General features: G+C 44.4%; 1 protein-coding gene across 1 annotated transcript; it reads right to left on the bottom strand.

Annotated features, from left to right (window-relative positions):
- Positions 1–1,945: 1,945 nt before the first annotated feature.
- Positions 1,946–19,587, bottom strand: LOC118773909 (matrix metalloproteinase-28-like). The gene is made up of 8 exons (XM_036522937.1): positions 19,096–19,587; positions 15,042–15,118; positions 13,608–13,804; positions 9,209–9,430; positions 7,251–7,496; positions 4,168–4,317; positions 3,496–3,663; positions 1,946–2,685 (listed from the first exon to the last, which is right to left on the bottom strand). The coding sequence occupies exons 1-8, from the start codon at positions 19,231–19,233 to the stop codon at positions 2,291–2,293; spliced, it is 1,593 nt and encodes a 530-aa protein (XP_036378830.1). The 5' UTR covers positions 19,234–19,587; the 3' UTR covers positions 1,946–2,290.
- Positions 19,588–20,127: the final 540 nt, after the last annotated feature.

Consider the following 20,127-nt stretch of genomic DNA (forward strand, 5'->3'; position numbering starts at 1 on the left):
TATTTCCTTCAAGCAATGACCCATACCTTTGAAGCTGTATTTATAACTTGGTAGCTGATACAGCTTTCCAGTATACTGCTGGCTGATGAATTGTAATTGGAGGTGAATGGAGTAATGAATGGAGGTCTGGTGTGTCTTTGATAGAGGGTTAGTATTTAAAGAAATCCAGCAGTGAAAGGTTGAAGATATCATCAGCCCCCTTTATTAATGCGTCCTGAAGTATTTCTCCATCTCCAGCATTTGCCAGACATCATGTAATTATTCCTATTAGCCAACTGATACAGCTACCAAACTGCTGTTGCTGTTATGCAGAATGAGAACACCTGCGCCTTTACAATCAGGCCAATGTTTCTCCCAGAAACTAATGGACAGAATGATTCATATTTAGGAGGAAGGAACCCAAGTACAAATTCTTCCCTGAAACATCTTCAGAAGCATTAAAAAGGAAGAACAGACAGCCACACGCTCCAGCACTGTCGGGTTTTAATGTGTTTTCCTATCCCTGTTTGCTACCCAGTTTGTTACAGGTAATCATGATTTTCCAGCTGTTTTGCTCCTTTGTGTCACATGGGAGATAACTGTTGTGTCTCTTTGTCATCTGTGTACTGTGTACTGTGTAATATTGTTCAACATTGCTAGTAACTGCAATTATTCGCTAGTTATATCAGACCACACATCATTTTTTTTCTTAGATATCATTTGTTAGATTATTGTGATAATTGATTCATGAATCTGCCTCCCATACCACATCTCCACTCCTTCCTCTCTTCTTTGCACAGTTTAATTGTCCCATTCTTACACCCCTCCCATTAAAAAGGTTACAGGCAGCACAGGGCTTTTGTGTTCCTATTAAAGGCACAAGTCTGGACTTTTTTGGGCGTTTCAGAAGAGAGTCTGCAGAATGAAAGAGCCGCCACCCACACAGACCAGCCCGTGAGACAGTGACAGCACGTCTGCAGCGTCAGCATCGCAGCCCTCACTCACCACCCTCCGTACCCATCAGGAGCTCTATTGTGAGTCAGAGTAACGCGTGCGCCTTTCAAGGCAGCTTAGCGGATACGCTTCCTTTTCAGCAAATAAACAGGAACGATCCAGGCCACGGAGCCTTTCCTTTCCTAAAACAACTAAGAATCACATGTGTATTTATAAGCCTCTCTCGAAAAAGCTAACTTTCCTCCGTGCCATGACCCAGAGAAGGGGGAGAGGGGGAGGAATCGGTTTTGTATTCTACAAAATATTCTGTCGTCTCCTAGCATCCAGACAGCTCAACTGACAGGCCGTCAGTGGGATGAGCTACACAAACATTTTCGAGAAAAAAATGAAACCGGGGTGATGTTTTACAGCTGACTTTGGTTTTAATGCATGGCTCTTTTACGTCATCATGTTTCACATCACAACAAAGCACAGATTTGAAGTCTGTTGCGGAAGAAAGTCGCTATGTTCCATGACCTGTTGCATTTATGTTCTTTGGAAGACAAAAAGTACTTTAAATATAAATACAGTCCCTTGAACAATAACCTTAGCACCTTGTTTATAGCTGTAGGTTGAGTCATGTGATCTAGTACAGGCAAATTTGTGAGAAAGAAACAGTCTGAGAAACTGGGAAAAAGCCTGGTTCTGTCTTTGGCCTTTTGATGCTTCACAGTGAGCATAACAACACGGCCTCATGCGTCCATTTTGCTCATTTCTGTACGTACATATTCAATATGTACAATTACAATATTTTTTTAAAATCAAAGACAGAAAAACTTACCTGTGGACTTGAAAAAATTGAGCAAAATATGTTCTTAATGGGATTTGGAGTCCTTAAGTAGCTCATGGCACAAATGTAGATTTTGTAGAGTAAGTACATGTAGACAAAAATGATTGTCTATATTAATGGTAAAGGGACACTCCATCCACAAACACATTTCAACTTCAAAAATCAAGGTGCAAGTATGCACCATATCACATTTTGGATTTTCTCCATAGAGGACCAGGGTGTCATGACACTTTTTCTTATTGCCTTTGCTATACTCCTTCTATTTGTATGGCTGTGTGGAATAACTATGAGACTTCCATATTGCCAATTCAGATTTTCCAAGTCACATTATGACAAACATTGACAAGGATTTCCACTCATTGGTCATGAATCTGACTACTTACACAGAACCCAAGTCCTCATGAATGAGAAGGCATCCCCTGTGTTATGTCTTGAGGACATATTGAGCCCAGGGACCTGTATACCTGTACAAATTGCACGTAACCCAAACCCAAACCCTCAGCCTAGGTGTGGAGCTCCTCCTAGGGGTCAGAGGATGTCATTGGCCCCATGAGTCTTCCGGCAGCCAGTCCACTCCAGCTCTCCGGCCCACTGTCCACGGCCTGTCACCCGAACTTTTCCCGGGTCAAACCTCCAAAACTGCTCCTCCTTGAAGAAGTAGAGCTGGCCGTCGGACCAGCTGAGGGCCCCGTTGGCCTCGCGAGGGACGCCCCTCCAGTCGGCCAGAGCGCGGGGGTAGTACGGCTCTGGGCTCAGAGTTCTCAGGTTGAGCACGAAGTAGCGTGAGCCTTTGAATAGGACCATGTGGCCCAGGGGGGCGTAGTAGAAGGCACAGTCTGGGTGTCTGGGGAGACCCACCTTCTCACTCTGCTTGGGAAAGCCAGGGTCCAGATCGCTGCCGGAGTAACGCCACATTCGCCTGCCTACCAGGGGACAGACAGAGGGACTACTGGAGTGCAGCAAACAGCTTCAACAGTCATTAATTACACAACAACGACACTGTACATACAGCGACGGTCTGTACAATTCTAAGAGCTGTGCTGTGGGTATGGTATTTTCTTTGGATTCCTTTGTTAGCTTGTGTTATCGTCATAATTTCTGTAATCTTTCAACAATAAACTCACAGGGGCTTCTCAAACTAAAGATATTTTTGGAGAGTGCACTGCAGAATAATATTTTGCTTTATTTTGCAATATTTTGCTTGAAATTTTTTCCTCCCTCCCTACGGAGGAGACAAAAAAACTTGTGTTGGAGGAAAACAGAATGGCACATAATGAAGTTGGGAGCAAAGTTTTTGTGGAAGTTTTGAGTTTTTCTGATGAGTTTTTACATAATTAGAACACCTACAACTTTTGTCCACTCATTTCAAACTGACGAAAAATGAATTTTGCAGTAGGGTAATTAATAAAGTGGCAATGATATAACACAAAATACACCATTGATTATGTCTATCCATACATTGCATTGATTATATCCATCAAATGATAACCAAATATTTTGTAAAGCAAAGTATTTAGCAAAGTGCTTGAAATGGAACTGAAAAGATGTCTGCCAGTCATAACACACTGGATATTTAACAAATGCATGCAGCAACACCATGACTTAGCAAAGAATGCAATTCCTTCAGGTCAAGCAACCATGAGATTCCATTTATACAAAGACAAACAGATTAGTTATACAAAGAATATCCTCAAAAAGGCCCTTTCTGATCAGTCACCTCCTGCTAACTGTACCTTTGAAAAAGTAGAACTTGCTGTCCAGCGGTGAGAAGGCAGCTGCCTCTATAGCCAGAGGGAGCTGCGGCCAGCGCTGCTGGAGGGGTACGGGTGTGCTCACATTTCCCTGGGCGGAAACCGTCCAAAACAGCCCCCCTCGAAATATCAGGACTGAGCCGTTCTGGTCTGAAAGCCAACAACACAAGTACACGTGAGAACAGTACCATTTCACACAGGAGTCATTGTAGTTACAGTGTAGTCATTATATTCAACCCCCTTTTGCTCTGAAATGCATGGCTTGTATATTAACTGCTTAAAATATGGCTGATAATTTAAAGTCAATTGTTAAATATGCTGTTATCTTTATGATGCATAATGTATTGTCAAATGGACAACATGCTCCTTGCCAAACAATCGTTCCTATTTAAAGCCTGCCTGAAAAACATCCTATTACTTGTCTCCACAAGAGGGCACTGTGCACTATCAATGCGTGAACTGAACAAGTTGGACTGAAGGCTTTGGCATGAGACGTTAGGACTGAGATCAGAGGTCATCATGAGTCACAGTATATTTCTTTGCTCTATTGATAATTCAGCTGTAACAGACATGCATTCAAAGCGCTGTTGAGGTTGAGGCATCTTTATGGCTGAGGCCGAGTGGTGAAAGGGAATGACAGAGCTAAGGTCTTACCCACAGTGATGGCATCAAAGAATCCCTGGCAGTAGTGGGGCTGGGCAGAGTCAGGATCTCCCATGGCCCCCTGGGACAGCTCCCAGTCCTGCAGAGCTGAGCTGAACGCCCGGCCTGGGAGCCGGACCAGCTGACCACTCGGGGGCTTTCCTGTTAACAGAACAGCAGCATTAGCAGTGACTGCTTAGCGGACGCTCCAGACATTTCTGAAATTTTTTTACATGTTATTTATTCAACTGGATATTTACTAAGGCAGTTTGGAGTAATTACCTTGCCCAAGGGCACAACATCAGTGCCCCACCTAGGAAATGACCCTCTAACCTATGGGCAGCAAGCTCTGTTCCTTGCCACTATACCACATCACTGCCGGATAAGCACCAACTTGGGAGATCTCTCAATGGGAGCATGTGTCATGGGTCACATGTTGTTAGTTTGTCATGTCATGAGCTGTCATTTACTGTATCTCAACCCGTCATTTCCTGTAGCTTGACCTATCAATTTCCGCCAACTTTTTATTAAGTGGTTAATCATTCAATCTAAAATCATCTAGCTATTGCAACACCTGTCACAATGTTTCCGATCTTGCGGCTCTTTGGATACTTCAACAAACGTGCCTTCTGTTCTACTGGATATTATTAGCAAATATAGAAATTACAGCAAAGATCAACCAAACTAAAATACCAAATGTTTATCCTAAAAGTAATCAATTAAAGGACTAAATGCTGTCCTCAGCAGATGGTTACAGAAATGACAAAAGAAAAAGCATAACGCTTTAAATGAAAAATGTTTTTTTTTGTGGTTGTTCCATCTCCATGAAACTTATAGCTCATATGAAAATGACAGCAAAGTTTCTGCATGCAAGCATTCATCACAATATGAATACAGGTATGATGGAGATATAACACAATAAGCCGAGGTCATTATTATATCTTTTATGACAATGTACTGCACTCATTTTTTGAAACAATTGAGTCGCACAACATAATTTTTCTCTCTGGTTAAAAAATGCTGCATGCCCATTTTGTTTGTAAAAGGCTGAGCAAACATTTGTTTTGGCAGCTGATTAAAATCTGAATCCCCGAAGGACAGGGAAACGAAACACGGGTAGATAGCTGGACAGACTTCTGCTGTCTGGCTGGATTGTTTCCTATTCTGTATGTATTTATATGTATTACTCTAGGGTGGGTTATGTGGGGATGGGAGGGTTATACAAAAAGAGGGTCCTCCACTGTAAACATTGGTCTCAGAAAGCCATACTATGGGATGCTGCACTCTCTGGGGGTTGTTCGGGGTAAGGAGCTTCCTTAGTCCAATCTCTCTGTGGCCCCTCAACGGAAAGAGCAGACCTCCATTCTTAACTGTGCCCAGTGGAATTCTGGGAAAAATGAGGGGGCTTTAACCAACAGTTTCCTTCCCTGGCCTTTGCCCACAGAGAGTTATTCACAGCTCTGATTGCGAAGCAGATGGGACGGGATGAGTCACATGACCACAGTGTTAGAGGGGAAAGAGCAGAAGGAAGGAAGACTGCAGGAGAGGGTCAGCCGGCCTGCCAGAACCCACACAGAAGTAGCGCTGTACACTTAACCGTCGGGTTATACAATGCCTTCTGACTGAGATGCAGGGTAAAATGTCCTGAAGAGACACCAGCGGTACAGCGATGTGTGATGTCATAGTCAACAGTGATGCGTGTCAGAACTGTCATCACACTCAAGCTGTTCCACCACTGCAGGGTGCCTAGCCTCAAGATTGAGATGAAAATGTCACACTGATCCGTCCTCGTTCATGGCGTAACTGCCTCTACCTGCAAAACACCACTGCAAGTGTTGACTGCTCCCAGTATGAGTGTTTTCAAGTTCAGTCTGCCAGTGTCTGCCATGTTGAAAAGTGGAACAATGCTGGGTGTTTAATGGGACTTCTTCTGAAACTCTTCAGACACTGTGAGATGCATTTTGTTGTGTTTATTTTGCATAAAATAAGATCAGAAAGAACAAAACAGGATGAAATAATATGCGCAGCATACATGGCCATGCGTATCTTCAAATAGTCCAACACATGTGTGCAGTGTAAAAAAGCCCTCTGTGCATTGTTTGAATTCCACCTGTTGGCAAACTGGATGCATTTCATGTCTTTCCAAGAGCACAATAAAACACTCTGTTTTTTTTTTTTCATATCCCTGCATTTCCTGATCAAGGAAAGAATTTGCAGTTGGCGAGCCCCATAAAGTTCACTCTGATAGCTTCCAGGTAAATAGCTTTGTAATGCTCTACCGTGATCAAGCCAACATTCCTGCACATACCTCCTCTGGTACATGGAGCTGCTTCAACACGACACATTCCTCCCACCCAGAGAGAGACACACAAAAGCTGTGATCTGACAGACAGAGACCCCAACAAGAGCCTCCTGTTACCCCTGTACTGTACTGGTCTATGTCAATGATTCACGCTGGGCTGTTAAAATTAATTATCAACACTAGCCTGATCCAGCCTGATCCACTTCGATCCAGCTCGTAGCACCCAGTGTGAATATGACACATAGAGTGCACTACAGTACATTACTGTGCAGGCAGTTGAGAAGAGCGGCATGATTTCTCTAAGTCCTCTTCTAGGTCTCCAATAAAAAGAGCCCCAGTGCTGAACTGCAGAGTCCTCCTAGGAGAGCTACTACAAACTAGAGCTGACAATGAAGCCATTGGACTCCGTTGTTTTCCACCACTTCAGACCAATGCTCTTGTGTAACATTGACGTGTACCTTTGCAGTTGGGAAGAAAGTCTTTTGATAGCTTTGACATGATTCTTCATTCACTGCTCCTTTTCCTCTATGGATACACACATATGTTGCTGTGTTTATCATTTAAGGTTCATGTTGTAGGCATTGACTTCACTCTGAGTTGAACTGCATTTGGACGTTATGGTCTTTTTTTCTTGTTTTCCGTTTCCATCAGTTTCATTACATTTTAAAATAAGTAGACACATTTATCCAAAATGTTCAAGATTTCACAGTCTAGAGCAAACGCAGCATCAAAACTGAATATGTATTTTTTACTATATCTGTGTGGTCAGAGACCATACCATAGAGAACCATACCATAGAGCTGCTGAACAGCAGTGATGTCATCCCAGCTCAGCACCAAGGCTTTGCCCAGCTTTTTGTAGTAAGGTGACATCAGGGCGTGGCGCACAGGCGAGTGCTCGAGCCCCAGAGTGTGCCCGATCTCATGTGCGATCACCATGAACAGGTTGTGTCCCTTGAGGCCATTCAGCGTCCAACGCTCTGCCATGTCAAAGTGTGCCTCGCCGCGACAAGGGAAGAATGCGTGGGCGAGAGCTCCCCCTGTGGGCCAACACAGAATATTACAGGCGTAAGGGTTGATCTGTGCATAAACGGCTTCTGGTCCCGCTCAAACCATGGAGCATCTCATAACACCAGCTAAACACCCCCAGCAGCATTAAACCTTGGGTTTTGCATCTGATTCTGAAGGAGCTATGCTGCACAGCCTCCACCCCCTCAGTTATTTCATTCCTTTGGTTTTCAGTGAAGAAGGTTTTAAGTTTTTTGTTCTGTTTTGTAAGTTGCTTGAGCCGTCACCACACATTTCAAAACTTTAAGTTTCATAAGTCCTTGGGTAATGACCTTTGTATTACTGTACATCAAATAGTGACAAAGCTATCTGTATATTTTAATGGGAGAGATTGTATAGCACACACACTTCACACATAATAGGACCTGAATTATAACTTGACCTTTTAAAGCACAGTCACACCTTTCCCAATATCTCTTGGCTGTGTGTGTAGACAATACCAGAATAGATTTGTTCACTGGTACAAGTAGGTGTGATTTTGTATAAGCCGGTGGTAACACTGACACCTCTGTAAAAGTTAAGAGAAATGAAAGCCCATGGTTGTCTTTGGACTCTGAATTCAAACCCAGGGTGTGAATTCTCACCCCTTACTGTTCAGAAACACACAACGAAACCATTGTTTGACTTTGCGTGATGTGTGACACATACTTCTTACATGCCATCATTGTGAGGGATGCAAGGACCTGCTCCCACAGTAGTGCAATCATCTCAATACTGATAGTGGACTATGGACCAAAATGATTGGATGAATGCACCCACTCACAGATCTGCACTACACCCACTCTAAACCGATGTCCGAGGACAACCAGGGTGACTCTCACTCAAGGGATGTATTCATGGAACTGTTGAGCCTGCACATAAAATTAATGGGGAGTGCTTACTGCCCAGAACACAGAATCCCGAACACAAGTGGAAAACCACATTTAGAATTGAATTGATTTCCAGATTTCTATTCACATCACACTATGGTTTGTTCACATATTTCACAATCATGCATCAGCCGATGGAGTGAACCCTGCAAGCCGCTCCTGTTGTGTGTTCAGTGGAGTGTGAAGTGAAGTTCATATGCACATACACAGTACATACTGTAATTTTCACAGCTGGAGCAGGCATACTGACTTCAGCTGGAGTGCACAGAAATTATCTTTTGTTCAACCAAAAAAGTTTTCCTCGAACATGACAAAGCCTAGTATTGATACTTTTTTTTTCGCTCCTCTAGTACAGCTCGATGCACTGTTGGTATGTTGTAAATGTGATGGCTCATGCACAATGCGTCTTCACGATGATTGCAAAGCATGACAGCAGAAGGACTGCTGACATGGCTAAAGTGATGTCACGGTCAGATCGGCTTTATTGCAGCTGAGTCATGTTGCTGCACCCACACAGCAAACACACTGAACTGTAAACAAGCCACGTTGCTATTTGCTTAAAGGTGGCTCTCAGGTCCAGGAGTATTACCTGTATTTGTGTGGCCAAAACCATGTTGAAGCCTTGAGCCTTAAAGTGAGCTTTTGCATGCAAAGCATACAAAAAAATGCAAAAACTATTTGAGGCCACATGTTTACCCTTACTTTCTCATCAGCGCAATCTGCTCTCGATCAAAGGGCTTTGAGAAAAAGCGGAAAGCTCACTAATGTTAAAGGCTCACGTCCGATGAAGACATATCGCTGATAAGGATCCCCACCTGGGCCGTCGAAGGCGTTCCCCGTGCCGTCGTTGTGCTCGCCCTCGAAGAAGGCCAGCCGGATGTCGGCGGGGCCCTGCGTCACCTCCTGGAAGGCCAGGGCGGACACGTTGCTCCACAGCTGGAAGGCAGCGCGCACTGCCAGCTGTACCTGCCCCGGGGACAGGTGGCGTGGCCAGTTGACGATCCTGTAGGTCAGGTGCCGCTTGTACCACTTCTCCCCTGCAGGGTGAGAGGAGCCGTGAAACAAGCGATCCCAGCAGGGGCTCACACCAAGCAGGGTTCATGCCTACACTACTCTCCCTCCAACTGTAAATTCCATGATGATATACCTATAGTTTCAAAAGTTTATGATGTGTCAGATCTATGATTCTATCTGCCTGTGTTGCCACAGTAAAAAAGTGGACTTATTAACTCCATACACATACCATACCATACCATAAAGCATACATGGTGTTTAGGCAACATGCAGAGAGCCACGGATGCACTCTGACCTCACTGTTGTCTCTACAAAAAAACAAAAAAGGAATACTGCTACAAACAATGAACATATCTGCCAGTTTAATAGGGATCAACCTCGTCAGAAAAATGAAATGTTTAAGAAAGTTACTGGTCTTACAGTACCAGAAAAATGTTATGAAATGTTATGAAAAATATTCATGAATGCAATGCATTCATTTAAAATTGCGATATTCTTTGGAATGCCATTAAAAATGTTCACTTGTGTAAACAAAGGACAACTTGGCATTGTGACATCAGAGATTCATCCTTCGGTACATCTACTGTCAGTGGAGGAGATGGGATATTTTATTTTTTCATACTTACTGGAGGATAATCAGTTCCCAGAGAATTCCTCCTCACTATCCTTAATGAATATGTCACAGGTGTAGTTGTGGCAGAAGGACAGTAAGAAACTTACAGTCAATTACAGTCAGCAATGTTTGTGTATTTGCTGAAAAAAAATGTAACACAGTTTGTTGTCAACTGTAAATCTACATCTTAGTCTACATTTAGGCACAGTGCATACACATGTAAACTCAGTAATGTAAAGGCAATTTGTTTCAGCATGTGCCTGTAGTTACTTTGGAATAATTACACACTCAGCCAACATCAAAGGTGCACATTTGTCAAAGGTGGCACGGGGAACTTTGCAAACACTATAATCCCACCTGCCGCACACACACAAGATCACACGGCCTCTCAATCTGCGTGGTATTGGAAAAAATTAAGCCACATGCACTGAGAAGCAATGAAACAGAGACATCAGCAATTACACAGTGGCCTGAAGCCAGACGGAGCAGCTGAATGGTGTAATGGCCCAAAGTACAGGAGATCGGAGAGGTCTGGAAGTAAGATACAAGTGGGGGAGTCTTCAAGGGATGCCAGAAGGTGAAACTGAGCTTAGAGGGTGAGGAGAAAGGGAAGAGGCACTGGGCTTTCCCCAGAGGCCCGTGAACAGCCCCAGAGTGGAACCGGCTCCCGTCCCGTCCCTGCCCAGCGCAAGGGTTTACAGCAGCACCGAGCATACGCGCGGGGGGCCACGGAACTCATAATTGAGACAAATGGCTCTCCGGTGGAAACACGGTCATTACCGAGGACGACCACGTCTGCGTTCCCAGAGCCCCCAGCGAGATCTCTCCGGCAGTCTAATGCTCATTTTGTGGGGGTTGATCGCAGTTCCAGATTAAAGCCGGTCCCACTGGGAGGACCAAAAGCGGCCAGGATGTTGGATACCGAAGACATTCCAGAACTTCCCTTATAGAGGCAATTAAAACCACAGCTTAGAGAGGGGAGAAGAAGCCCTATCTTAGACTGCAGGAAGTGCCCAAGATTCTGAGGCTCAGATAGCTGACTTTTCAAGAAAAGAAATACTTCAGATAACTTTGAAAGTTTGAACTCTTCTATTGTAATGCAAAGCATCTATAAAGCAGAATCTTCTAAAGACACAAGCCTGCAGGGCCAAATTCTCCAGTGCAGAGAGAATGTAATTTACCACAATGATTGTCAAGGTGTTGATCCCAGCCGCATTCCAAATGGCTCCCAGATGAGGATTATACAAAAAACACAAAATGCTTGGCAATACTAGTAAGAGACCTACCCATTACAGCAACAGTATTTCCATGGTGTGGCTTGTAATGATACTTTTTGCTGTTAGTACTCGTGAGCATCTCCAAACAAAAATCATTCTGTTTTACCCTAGTGATTGTTTTATAAATTTTATAGATATGTAAAGGATTAACACATCAGAAATGATTCCTTACAAATATGATTAATTATCAGGGATGACAAATTTAGGACTGAATTTTGAAATAGGTCCTTTTTTGAAAAAGTGTTGGGATCTCTGAAAAAGTGTTGGGATCTCTGCTAATTGTGCTTTGTGTCATCTAGTTGGTCTAAGAAAAAGGAAAGCCTAAGTAGCTGTTACCAAGACTTCCCAGAATTCATCAAATTCCATAAGTCTGCCAATATTGTCAACAGAGCTAAACTTGTCTCTTGCCTTTGTGCTTGCCTTTACTTGTGCTGTAGTCCATAAACAGGCTTCTAAAAAAAGTCACGTTCACTGTTGCACACCTCTCCCACATGCAAAGATAGATTGGTGTAAAGCAAATGTTGTGGTCTATCTGTGACAAAGCTCATGGAATGTGACCTTAAAATGGTCAACTTTTCAAATTCCAAAAATGCATGCGAAATTCCTCAGTGATTAAGCTACCAGTGTACTTCTCCATGTAACTCCAGTTAAATGTAAAGCAAACTCACCAGTGTGTTTTATACAAATTCCATAAGCACCCCAAGCAGAAAAAACTCTATTCTGAAAATGCATAAATCACCATGCCTTACATTTACAGACTTTGTAACGTGCCATGCTTGTGTCACGAGAGACCGGGATCATTTGAGCAACAGCTTGTATTCATCCAGCAGTCAAGGCGTGAGCTCATGAATACCATGTCCACCCCTTGCATGGGAGTTCTGCCCCGCAAATTTTGGATGGAATATCAACATTTGTCCCCAGTTCGACATGATATCATTAGTTTTCTGTCCCAGCTGCCATAGAAACACAAAAATATTAAATGAATGATGTTACAGACAACAACTCCCCTCATTTCTCCAGGCTACCAGATAATGTGTTTGCATGCAGGGAGCAGATGGCAGCTGTCAGGCAGTTGACTGCTGGGAAAGAGTCAAATGGTTGAATTCCTGAGGTGCTAACAAATCCGTCCAATAGGCCTGTGGAATGAACTGCACATCCTCACCAGGCAGTCCAGCGTGCCATACGACAACAAGATCTGCGAATAAATGCATCCCTCCCTCCATTTCATTGTCAAAACATTTAAGATATTCTCCAGATGGGCATAAAAGCTTACTGAGATCAACTGGGTATCATAAATATTAATACACTCCTCTGTTCTGACAAACAGTCATTAATTCATCTAAAAAAGTGCACATGAATAAGGTTTTGTGCATTATGCAACAACATTGTGCAATTGCATTCAGATACATCACAGCAATGTTGGTTAATTTAAGGGGGCTGACACAATGGGGCCGATTACAAGGTGTTCAAAGTGACCATAGGGCAAAGGTGGTCATTTGGTGGTCATCAGACATGTGCTGGACAATTACTGCTGATAGCATCTCAACCCTGATAAAGGGTTCAGGTGAAAACACACCCTCCTGACTGAGCTCTAAGAGCAGCGTTGAAACTTTTAAAGGGCATCTCAGTCTGGTGTCTGAGAAATTGCCCTAAATTTATCTCACTCTTATAACTTAATGTGATCACCTTATTGGAACTCAAGCTGAAGTTTTCAGTAAACGGTCAATAAGAATGTGAGAATAAATGCCAAGAAAACAGTGCAAAGCAGCCGCAACGGTTCTGCATTCTGATTGCACCACCTCAGGTGGCTTTTATGCACACCTCACATGGCTAAGGCTTCGAAGTGACAGGTTTGAACACGGCCCACAGGGGTGTGGCCACCACACTAAGCATAAAGCCCAGTGGTGATAGACACTGAGGGAAAAAAACACTGCTGCCATTCCCTAACCCTAACCCTAACCCTCCAGCAAGCAAGGTGCTGTTGCACCACCAAAGGCCTCTTATTCCAGTCACTCAGTTACACAGTGTTATTGGTTCTCCAGTAAATTAGAGGACAAGAGCAAAGCTTGTGCCCCTTTCTATGCTGATTACTATAGGTTTCATTCCTGAATGCAACCCGGTTAGCATGGCCAAGTAAGATTTTTTTTGGAGTGGATATAGCCTTATTAGTCATAGTATTCAACCATTTGGCAGATACCCTTGTAGAAAAGCATCATGGCATCACAGACGACAGAATTGTCAGTGTGAAGCACAGGGAGCTGAATATCTGGATCATATATAGAATATCTGTGACCGAGCGTTTGCACTGACCTGGCTGGCTGTAGCGTTTGCTGCGTCTGTGCTGGCCGCTGGTGGCCGGCTGACCCAGGAAGATGCTGTTGACCCGCCTGGCCCAGGCACGCTGGCTGCCCTCGTCCCCCACTCCACACCTGGGAGCGGTCATCTGCTGCAGGGTGGCCCGGTCGAGCCGCCCGGTGACAGGTAGGTGGGACAGCCACTGGAACTCCCTGAGAGAGGTGACAAAAAGGTGGGGTGTAGGGGGAAATGAGGCCTACCTGCATCACCCTCTGGGTTAACATCATCTCTTACTCTTTGGGAGGATCCAATATGAAGGATGCTTGCCATACTTGGGCAACACCTCTGGGGACTGATAATGCTTAATAAAATGAAAGGAAAGGTTTCCTCTTTGGGGGCCGGATTTGGGGGCAGTGGTGAATAGTAGTTACCAGAGTACCAGATTGATATTTAGTGTTTAGCAGGAACTGACTTCTGAGTAGTAAACTGCTGTTATACCCTTTAGCAAAGCAATTCCTCTAGATCACTTCAGGAACCCTCTAGCTTTATCACTGTGTAAAATGAGTACCCTGTGTAAACTGTCCTGGAGAGAGGAATTGTCAAGCGAATGAATAACGCTTCATAAAAGCCACACACAAGAGAAGTAACCGACACCCACAGGACTAAGAGATGGAGCTGCCACAGTCCATCAGTCTCACACCTCAAATTAACACAGATCTTGACAAATGCAAATTCCAGCTTGGATAATGATAGTAAGATCACTAATCTCACCTAGACAGACACCCTGCTCTGCTGGTATATTTCTTTTCTCATTACCGAAATCCTCAGTGCCTCTCTGTGTTTGTTTAAAGTTATGTACACATTTACAGAAAGAGCACATGTGGGGCGTGCTTTCCTTTCTTTCATGTTGTGTAAACCCTAATGCAACAAAGAAAACAGAGCCGTATACATACTCCTGCTCAAGCGGGCCGTGGTAATTACCAGGTCACAGTTACAGCTCTGCTTGGGTAGTTTCCCCCGCATTTCAACATTCACAACAGTGCAACAATGAGACAAAGCTGAAAGGATTTCCCTCGCCTGACAGTATTTCGTGTTTCAGCTACACAGGCTTCACATGAAAAGGGTAGGTATCCGAGGAGTCTGGTTTCTGTTTGAAGATTCTTTATGGCTTACAGAACTCTTACTGTAGGAAATTCCAGTGCTTGAGGGTGTGGAGCCCAGCAAGGTGTGAGGTACAGCAATTGGTAATTTGGACCTGTAAATTTAATGTGTGCTTGCGTTTGCTGTAACTCACGCAAACTTTTCTCATTTTGAAGCTGACATGGAGAACACTGTAATTAATGAGAAAAAGTTATAGTTCTTCTAGCCTGTTATTTAATATGATGGCAAAACCGCCCTGTGGTTACACTGAATTGCCCCCTCTGTGGAGCGCGTTTGACAGTACTCTACCTGACCGCTGAGGTGACCTCCACTGCGTTGTGTCTGTGGTTTTCCTGGTGCAGATAGCCATATTTCTCCAGGAAGCCCTGAAAGGTAAGCAAGGACAAGCGCTGACCAGGGGCTTCAGCTACTTCAGTAAACTCTAGAAGTAAAACAAGGTTTCTGTCGTTATTTTAACAGAGAGTGCTCATTCAACCAATCTGTGCGTACGTGTGTGTGTATGTGTGTGTGTGTGTGTGTGTGTGAGTGTCTGTGTGTGTGTGTGTGTGTGTGTGTGTGTGTGTGTGTGTGTGTGTGTGTGTGTGTGTGTGTGTATGTGTGTGTGTGCATGAATGATGTTTACTGCCAGCTCCAGGGCCTCTTTATCACAACTGAAAACAGATACAGGATATTTCCCACTGTGTATGCCACAGATTAGTACCATGCTCTACTGGACATATTTATTCAGATGTGGGCGGTGTCCTCTCCCTCCATGAGAAAACCATGTTCAGCCAATTTTCTTGCACCTCAGCTCACGTGTCACAAGTGCACTTCCCATAATCCACTACCCATAATGCCACTGCAATGGAGGCATGCAGAGCATAGAAATGGAGATAAAAGCGCTGGCACTGAATGAAAGGGCTACCAGACGTCTCGCACACAGCAATCTGGCTCAAGAAAAAGGACTCCAACGTGCTAGTGTCCCAATCAGAGTGCTTTGAGGTGGCTACACAGGTGACACAGATGGGCCCGAGTCCCCCCCGCCACAAAGGACACATCAAAGTGAAGCCCTGGGGTCGGGGAGCATTCACCCCCACTGTACTGATGACATCAGGAACAATGCTCTGCTTGGACTGGGTGGAGTCCAAAAAAGATTCTCATGCAGACAGTCCGCCCCTGCAGCTGGGACAGCGCCGCCATTCTCAGGCCCCTCCCCAGAGGTTTCGGCACCTCTGACAGCCCACATGAAACCCAACTTCAGATGTGGGGAATAGTCCTCTGCTCCCAACTCCAACCCCCACCCGCAGACTCCCCTCAGACACCGGCCTGTCTTTCCAGAACCAGCCAGGCCTGGGAAAACGAGAGCACATCCGCCATCTATGGACCTATTAATAGAAATGCAAAGCATTCTGGGTTCTTTTTTTTACTGTATGCGTCTCACAAACAGCATAATGACTGGCAAAAGATCAACACTGTGCTGAAAACAACAAGAATAGTTGAAAACATTTGGTGGTGGTTCAGTAACCGTATAGGGTGTGAGACTCATGTGATGGGTGTAATGACTATAACAGCTATGCACAACAACCATATCATGTCTACTTAACTAGTAAGAAATAAAATACCACTATTTCTCAAAAAATATTCACTGTAACATACTTAACCCCAAAAGAAAACAAGTTGAGAAAAATTGCACTAATTGGATCGTTATTATACAACCCAGGCCATAATAAATGTCAATGATAAACCACAATAAAGTAACCACAGTAACAATTTGTAAATTATATCATAAAAAACATCAAGAGGCATTAATGTTATTGAAAAAAGACAGCTGTAAAACTGGAAAGACATTGTCCAATGGGTGTGAGTACCTTGTTGAACATTTTTCCATCTAGTGGTAAAATGTCATTACTGCCATTATTTCGCTAGGGAGCCAATCACTGAGTGAGTGAATGGTAGAGCCAGCAAGTGAGTGAGTGACTGAGGAAGACCATGTTTTCAAGGGTTGCTTCCTAAAGGGGATGCCAGAAGCTAAGTAAGATAATAATGTTGCAATACAGACGAAGGGAATATCTAAGAAAGTTACCCTGTTTAACAATGGAGCTGATAAATTACTAGATAGCTCATGTCGCAAACATTTGCATTTTATTACTGGGACAATTATAGTTCCTGCTCTGACTAAGATAAAAGCTATTTTCCACAGCATGAGGGAGAGCCTAGCTTCAAGGCAAAACAGGACAATACTTGTCGGTGAAACTGTGCAGAAGCCAGAAATGTTGAGAAGTTTCCCCTTCCAGGGCTTTATGGTGGAGGCAGCTTGGAAGAGAAAGTAATGCGAAAGTGCTCTTTCATTAGGGCTGAGCCTTGAAATTTAATTTGCTGGTGAGAGTGACCCTCGGACTTTCTCAAAATACACTTACAGGTTGCACTGATTATGAGCCCGGAAGGAAAACGGGAGTATCTAGTGTTGCAATCCATTTGAGATCACAGAGAAAGCAATTCAGACCTTTGGTTCTTAAATCACAGCACATGAGCTGACCAGGATGGCAGCTTGTTCTACAGGCCCTAAACAGAGAAGGGGTTTTACTCCATCCATTGACATTTCCCTGGAGGAATGTGCGTTTCATCCTGCCATTATCTCAATGGACGAGCTAAGCAATGACATCAGTCATGCTGGTTTCAAGACATCAACACAAAAAAAGAGGCGGTCAGTCAGATGGTAAAATATGGTGTGCAAGCAGTCCGTCGCATGGTGAAGAACCACAGCCCTGAACGGCTTCTTGCAGAAGTACGCTGAGATACTGCAGTGTGTGTGTTCTGGGGGGTCGGCACACAGCTGCTCCTCCACAGAGCAGTTTCGATTACAGCACACCTCTGGGGAGGCTTGGTGTGAAAATGTCTGTACAATGACCACATGTGGATGGATTACAAGACCCGGCTCACCCCAAGGCAGAGTGATGCGTCAGGGGCAGGGAGGGAGGGATACTGTAGCTAATGGTGCAGTTCTACGCCTGGCACATGTTAAATGTATGTGCTTATCTGGAGGTGTGAAGGCGTGTGGGTGTAGACAGGGGATAAGACAGATGCACGCAGATGCATGTATTCCTGAGGAACGGAGGAGGAGAAAGGCGTCTTTCAAATTCTGTGCCTCTGGGGTTTTTGATTATGACTACCAGTCGCTGCAATGCACACCTCCGCACAGCCACATCTGAGGAGCTGCCATGTTATGGTTGGCCATAATTCTATCCCTGCGGAGCGGGCAAGCGGTGTTTGCGAGAACTGCTGAGGGCAGCTTTCCCTGGCGGCAGTGTGGTTATCGCCCTCCATTGCTACACTCTGTGTTACGCAGGTCACATGGTGGCCTTCGCTAAGAGACGACCTGTGGGCACAGTGTCAGGTCAGAGGAGAACGCCAGCGGAGGAATCCAGGGGGCAGATTTGCAGAGGGGGAGAGGTCAAACTCACTGGGCCAGATGAGGTCGGCAGTGAGGGAGGGTTTGTGTGCAGAGCTATAATGTGCTCTCACTGGGCAAAAGCTTCCCAGGGTGGTGTTCTTGGTTTGCCCCATAAAGTTGTTAAGTCTGACATAAATCTTCCAAGGATGCTAGCTTGTAAGGGGTTCCACAGAGCAGCTGTTTGTATGAAGAGCACCACACCAGACTAACACTAGCATGGGCAAAACTGGCAAAATAAAGTGAATTGTCAGCATCTACTTGTCTCGGTCATTTGAGGCACTTATCTGATCTTTTACAACTTAACTGACATTAGGGAAAGTCTTGGGTTAGCTGGTTTTGTCAAGTTGGTCTAATTCATAGTTGGAAAACCCTGTAAAAGTTCAGTGTCATGCAAAGCCTAAAATTACACTATCTTTACAACATACAAATACAAAACAGCGCGAAGGATTTAATTCATCTCAACCGCAAAAATCCCTCTTACAACAAATTCCGATGAAGGTACGTATGTTTGCCAAGTCTGCTTTTTCCGTCTTGTTTTTAGCAAACAACGAATGTTACCTTGGTCACATTCATTTTTGCTATTGAAACGGCAAACCTAAGGTCAAGACAGAATGTTTGATGAAACATACTTACCCTGTCACGTATAATCAAGTTTAACGAAGGCTTTGCGCCAGCGAGCGTCACGTCTCCAAACCACCGCATATAGCCACACAATTATCCTCACATTATTGACAACCACGGGTCATCAGTTAAGCGGCGGCTGTCAAAATCGTATGAACTAAAGGGCATTTAACCCATCACAACAGGGACAGAAATGTTGGAACTTGCCTTGTTCAACAGAATAATTTGAAAGACAACGAGCACTGCTGTTTGTTGCCAACACTATAAATTGTCAAAAAAAAAAATCATTACCTCGACAGCGGCGGTCTCAACGCGATCAATCCTTGATACGGGTGAGCCAACTGCTGCTTTCACGAAGAGTAATGGTAACAATCGCAGAACAAGTGTCCAGAATTTACCTTCAGACAGAGCTTCAGCATAAACACTCATTCTGAGTAACTGTTAGCGACAAAACATCACGGGAAACTTATTCCAATACACGTCATCTTGCCAAAGTTAATGCCTCGAAAACGTCAATAAGATCCAATTGATGGGCATATCAGATTGCCTCAGCACGGTGAGCGAACAGGTCACCTTTTTCATCCCAAACCTGTTGCGCTCTCTTTCGCCTGGTACATCGGTATAACAGTTCGCAGCCCGTGGGCAGGGAGAGTCCCGGTCTTGCCGTGTGCGCTGGACCGCCCCCACCACTCAAGGGTGTGACTCGGAGCACTTCAGCAAGCGGCTAAAGGACTTCTGGTGGAATGTTTGCATAGAACCACGGCTGTACTACACACCTCGTCGTCGTTGTTTAAAGGTCTGTGCCTAGAAACAGCCGAGCCCTACAAATGATACGTCACGCACATAACGGCTAAAGTTACGCCACTGTCGGGTATTCAGCGGGGAAGCTCGGTCGTATATTGACATGCTAGATTGGCAGCGCTGATTTGTCACTCCGCGTTTGATTCAGGATCATCTTACCCAACCTTAATTCTCTTTCCAAAAATACTGGAGAAAAAGGCACATGGCTCAGGGTTCAGCGCTTTGGGGAAAGACCTCTACATTGTTGGCCAATGGAGAGCATGACCTTTTATAACTGACACTTACTGTACAGCAATACAAAGTGGCAAAAGCCCAAGTTGGCCTTTAACTGGTCTGGGATTTTTCTAAAGTGGTTGCATCTGTACACATATAAAACTCAACAGGGCTCAAGGGGACTGCTTTCAGCAAGTACTCTTCAAAACAATCTAGCAACAATTTTGTTTACCACCAATATCCTAGCAGTAGTTTGCGATCCAATAGAAGGTACAAAACAAAGTATGACTGCCAAATTATAAAATTCTT

The sequence above is a fragment of the Megalops cyprinoides genome, chromosome 3 (genome assembly GCF_013368585.1).
Source record: "Megalops cyprinoides isolate fMegCyp1 chromosome 3, fMegCyp1.pri, whole genome shotgun sequence".
In the NCBI taxonomy this organism is placed as follows: Eukaryota; Metazoa; Chordata; class Actinopteri; order Elopiformes; family Megalopidae; genus Megalops; species Megalops cyprinoides.

What these genes read in the sequence shown, in the direction of transcription:
- LOC118773909 (XM_036522937.1), bottom strand. Translation starts at nt 19,233, where the DNA reads ATGAGTGTTTATGCTGAAGCTCTGTCTGAAGGTAAATTCTGGACACTT. An exon ending in GAACGCCTTCGACGGCCCAG is followed by an intron (nt 7,497 to 9,208) that starts GTGGGGATCCTT and finishes GTTGGCCCACAG; the next exon opens with GGGGAGCTCTCGCCCACGCA. An exon ending in CAAGTTCTACTTTTTCAAAG is followed by an intron (nt 2,686 to 3,495) that starts GTACAGTTAGCA and finishes GTCCCCTGGTAG; the next exon opens with GCAGGCGAATGTGGCGTTAC.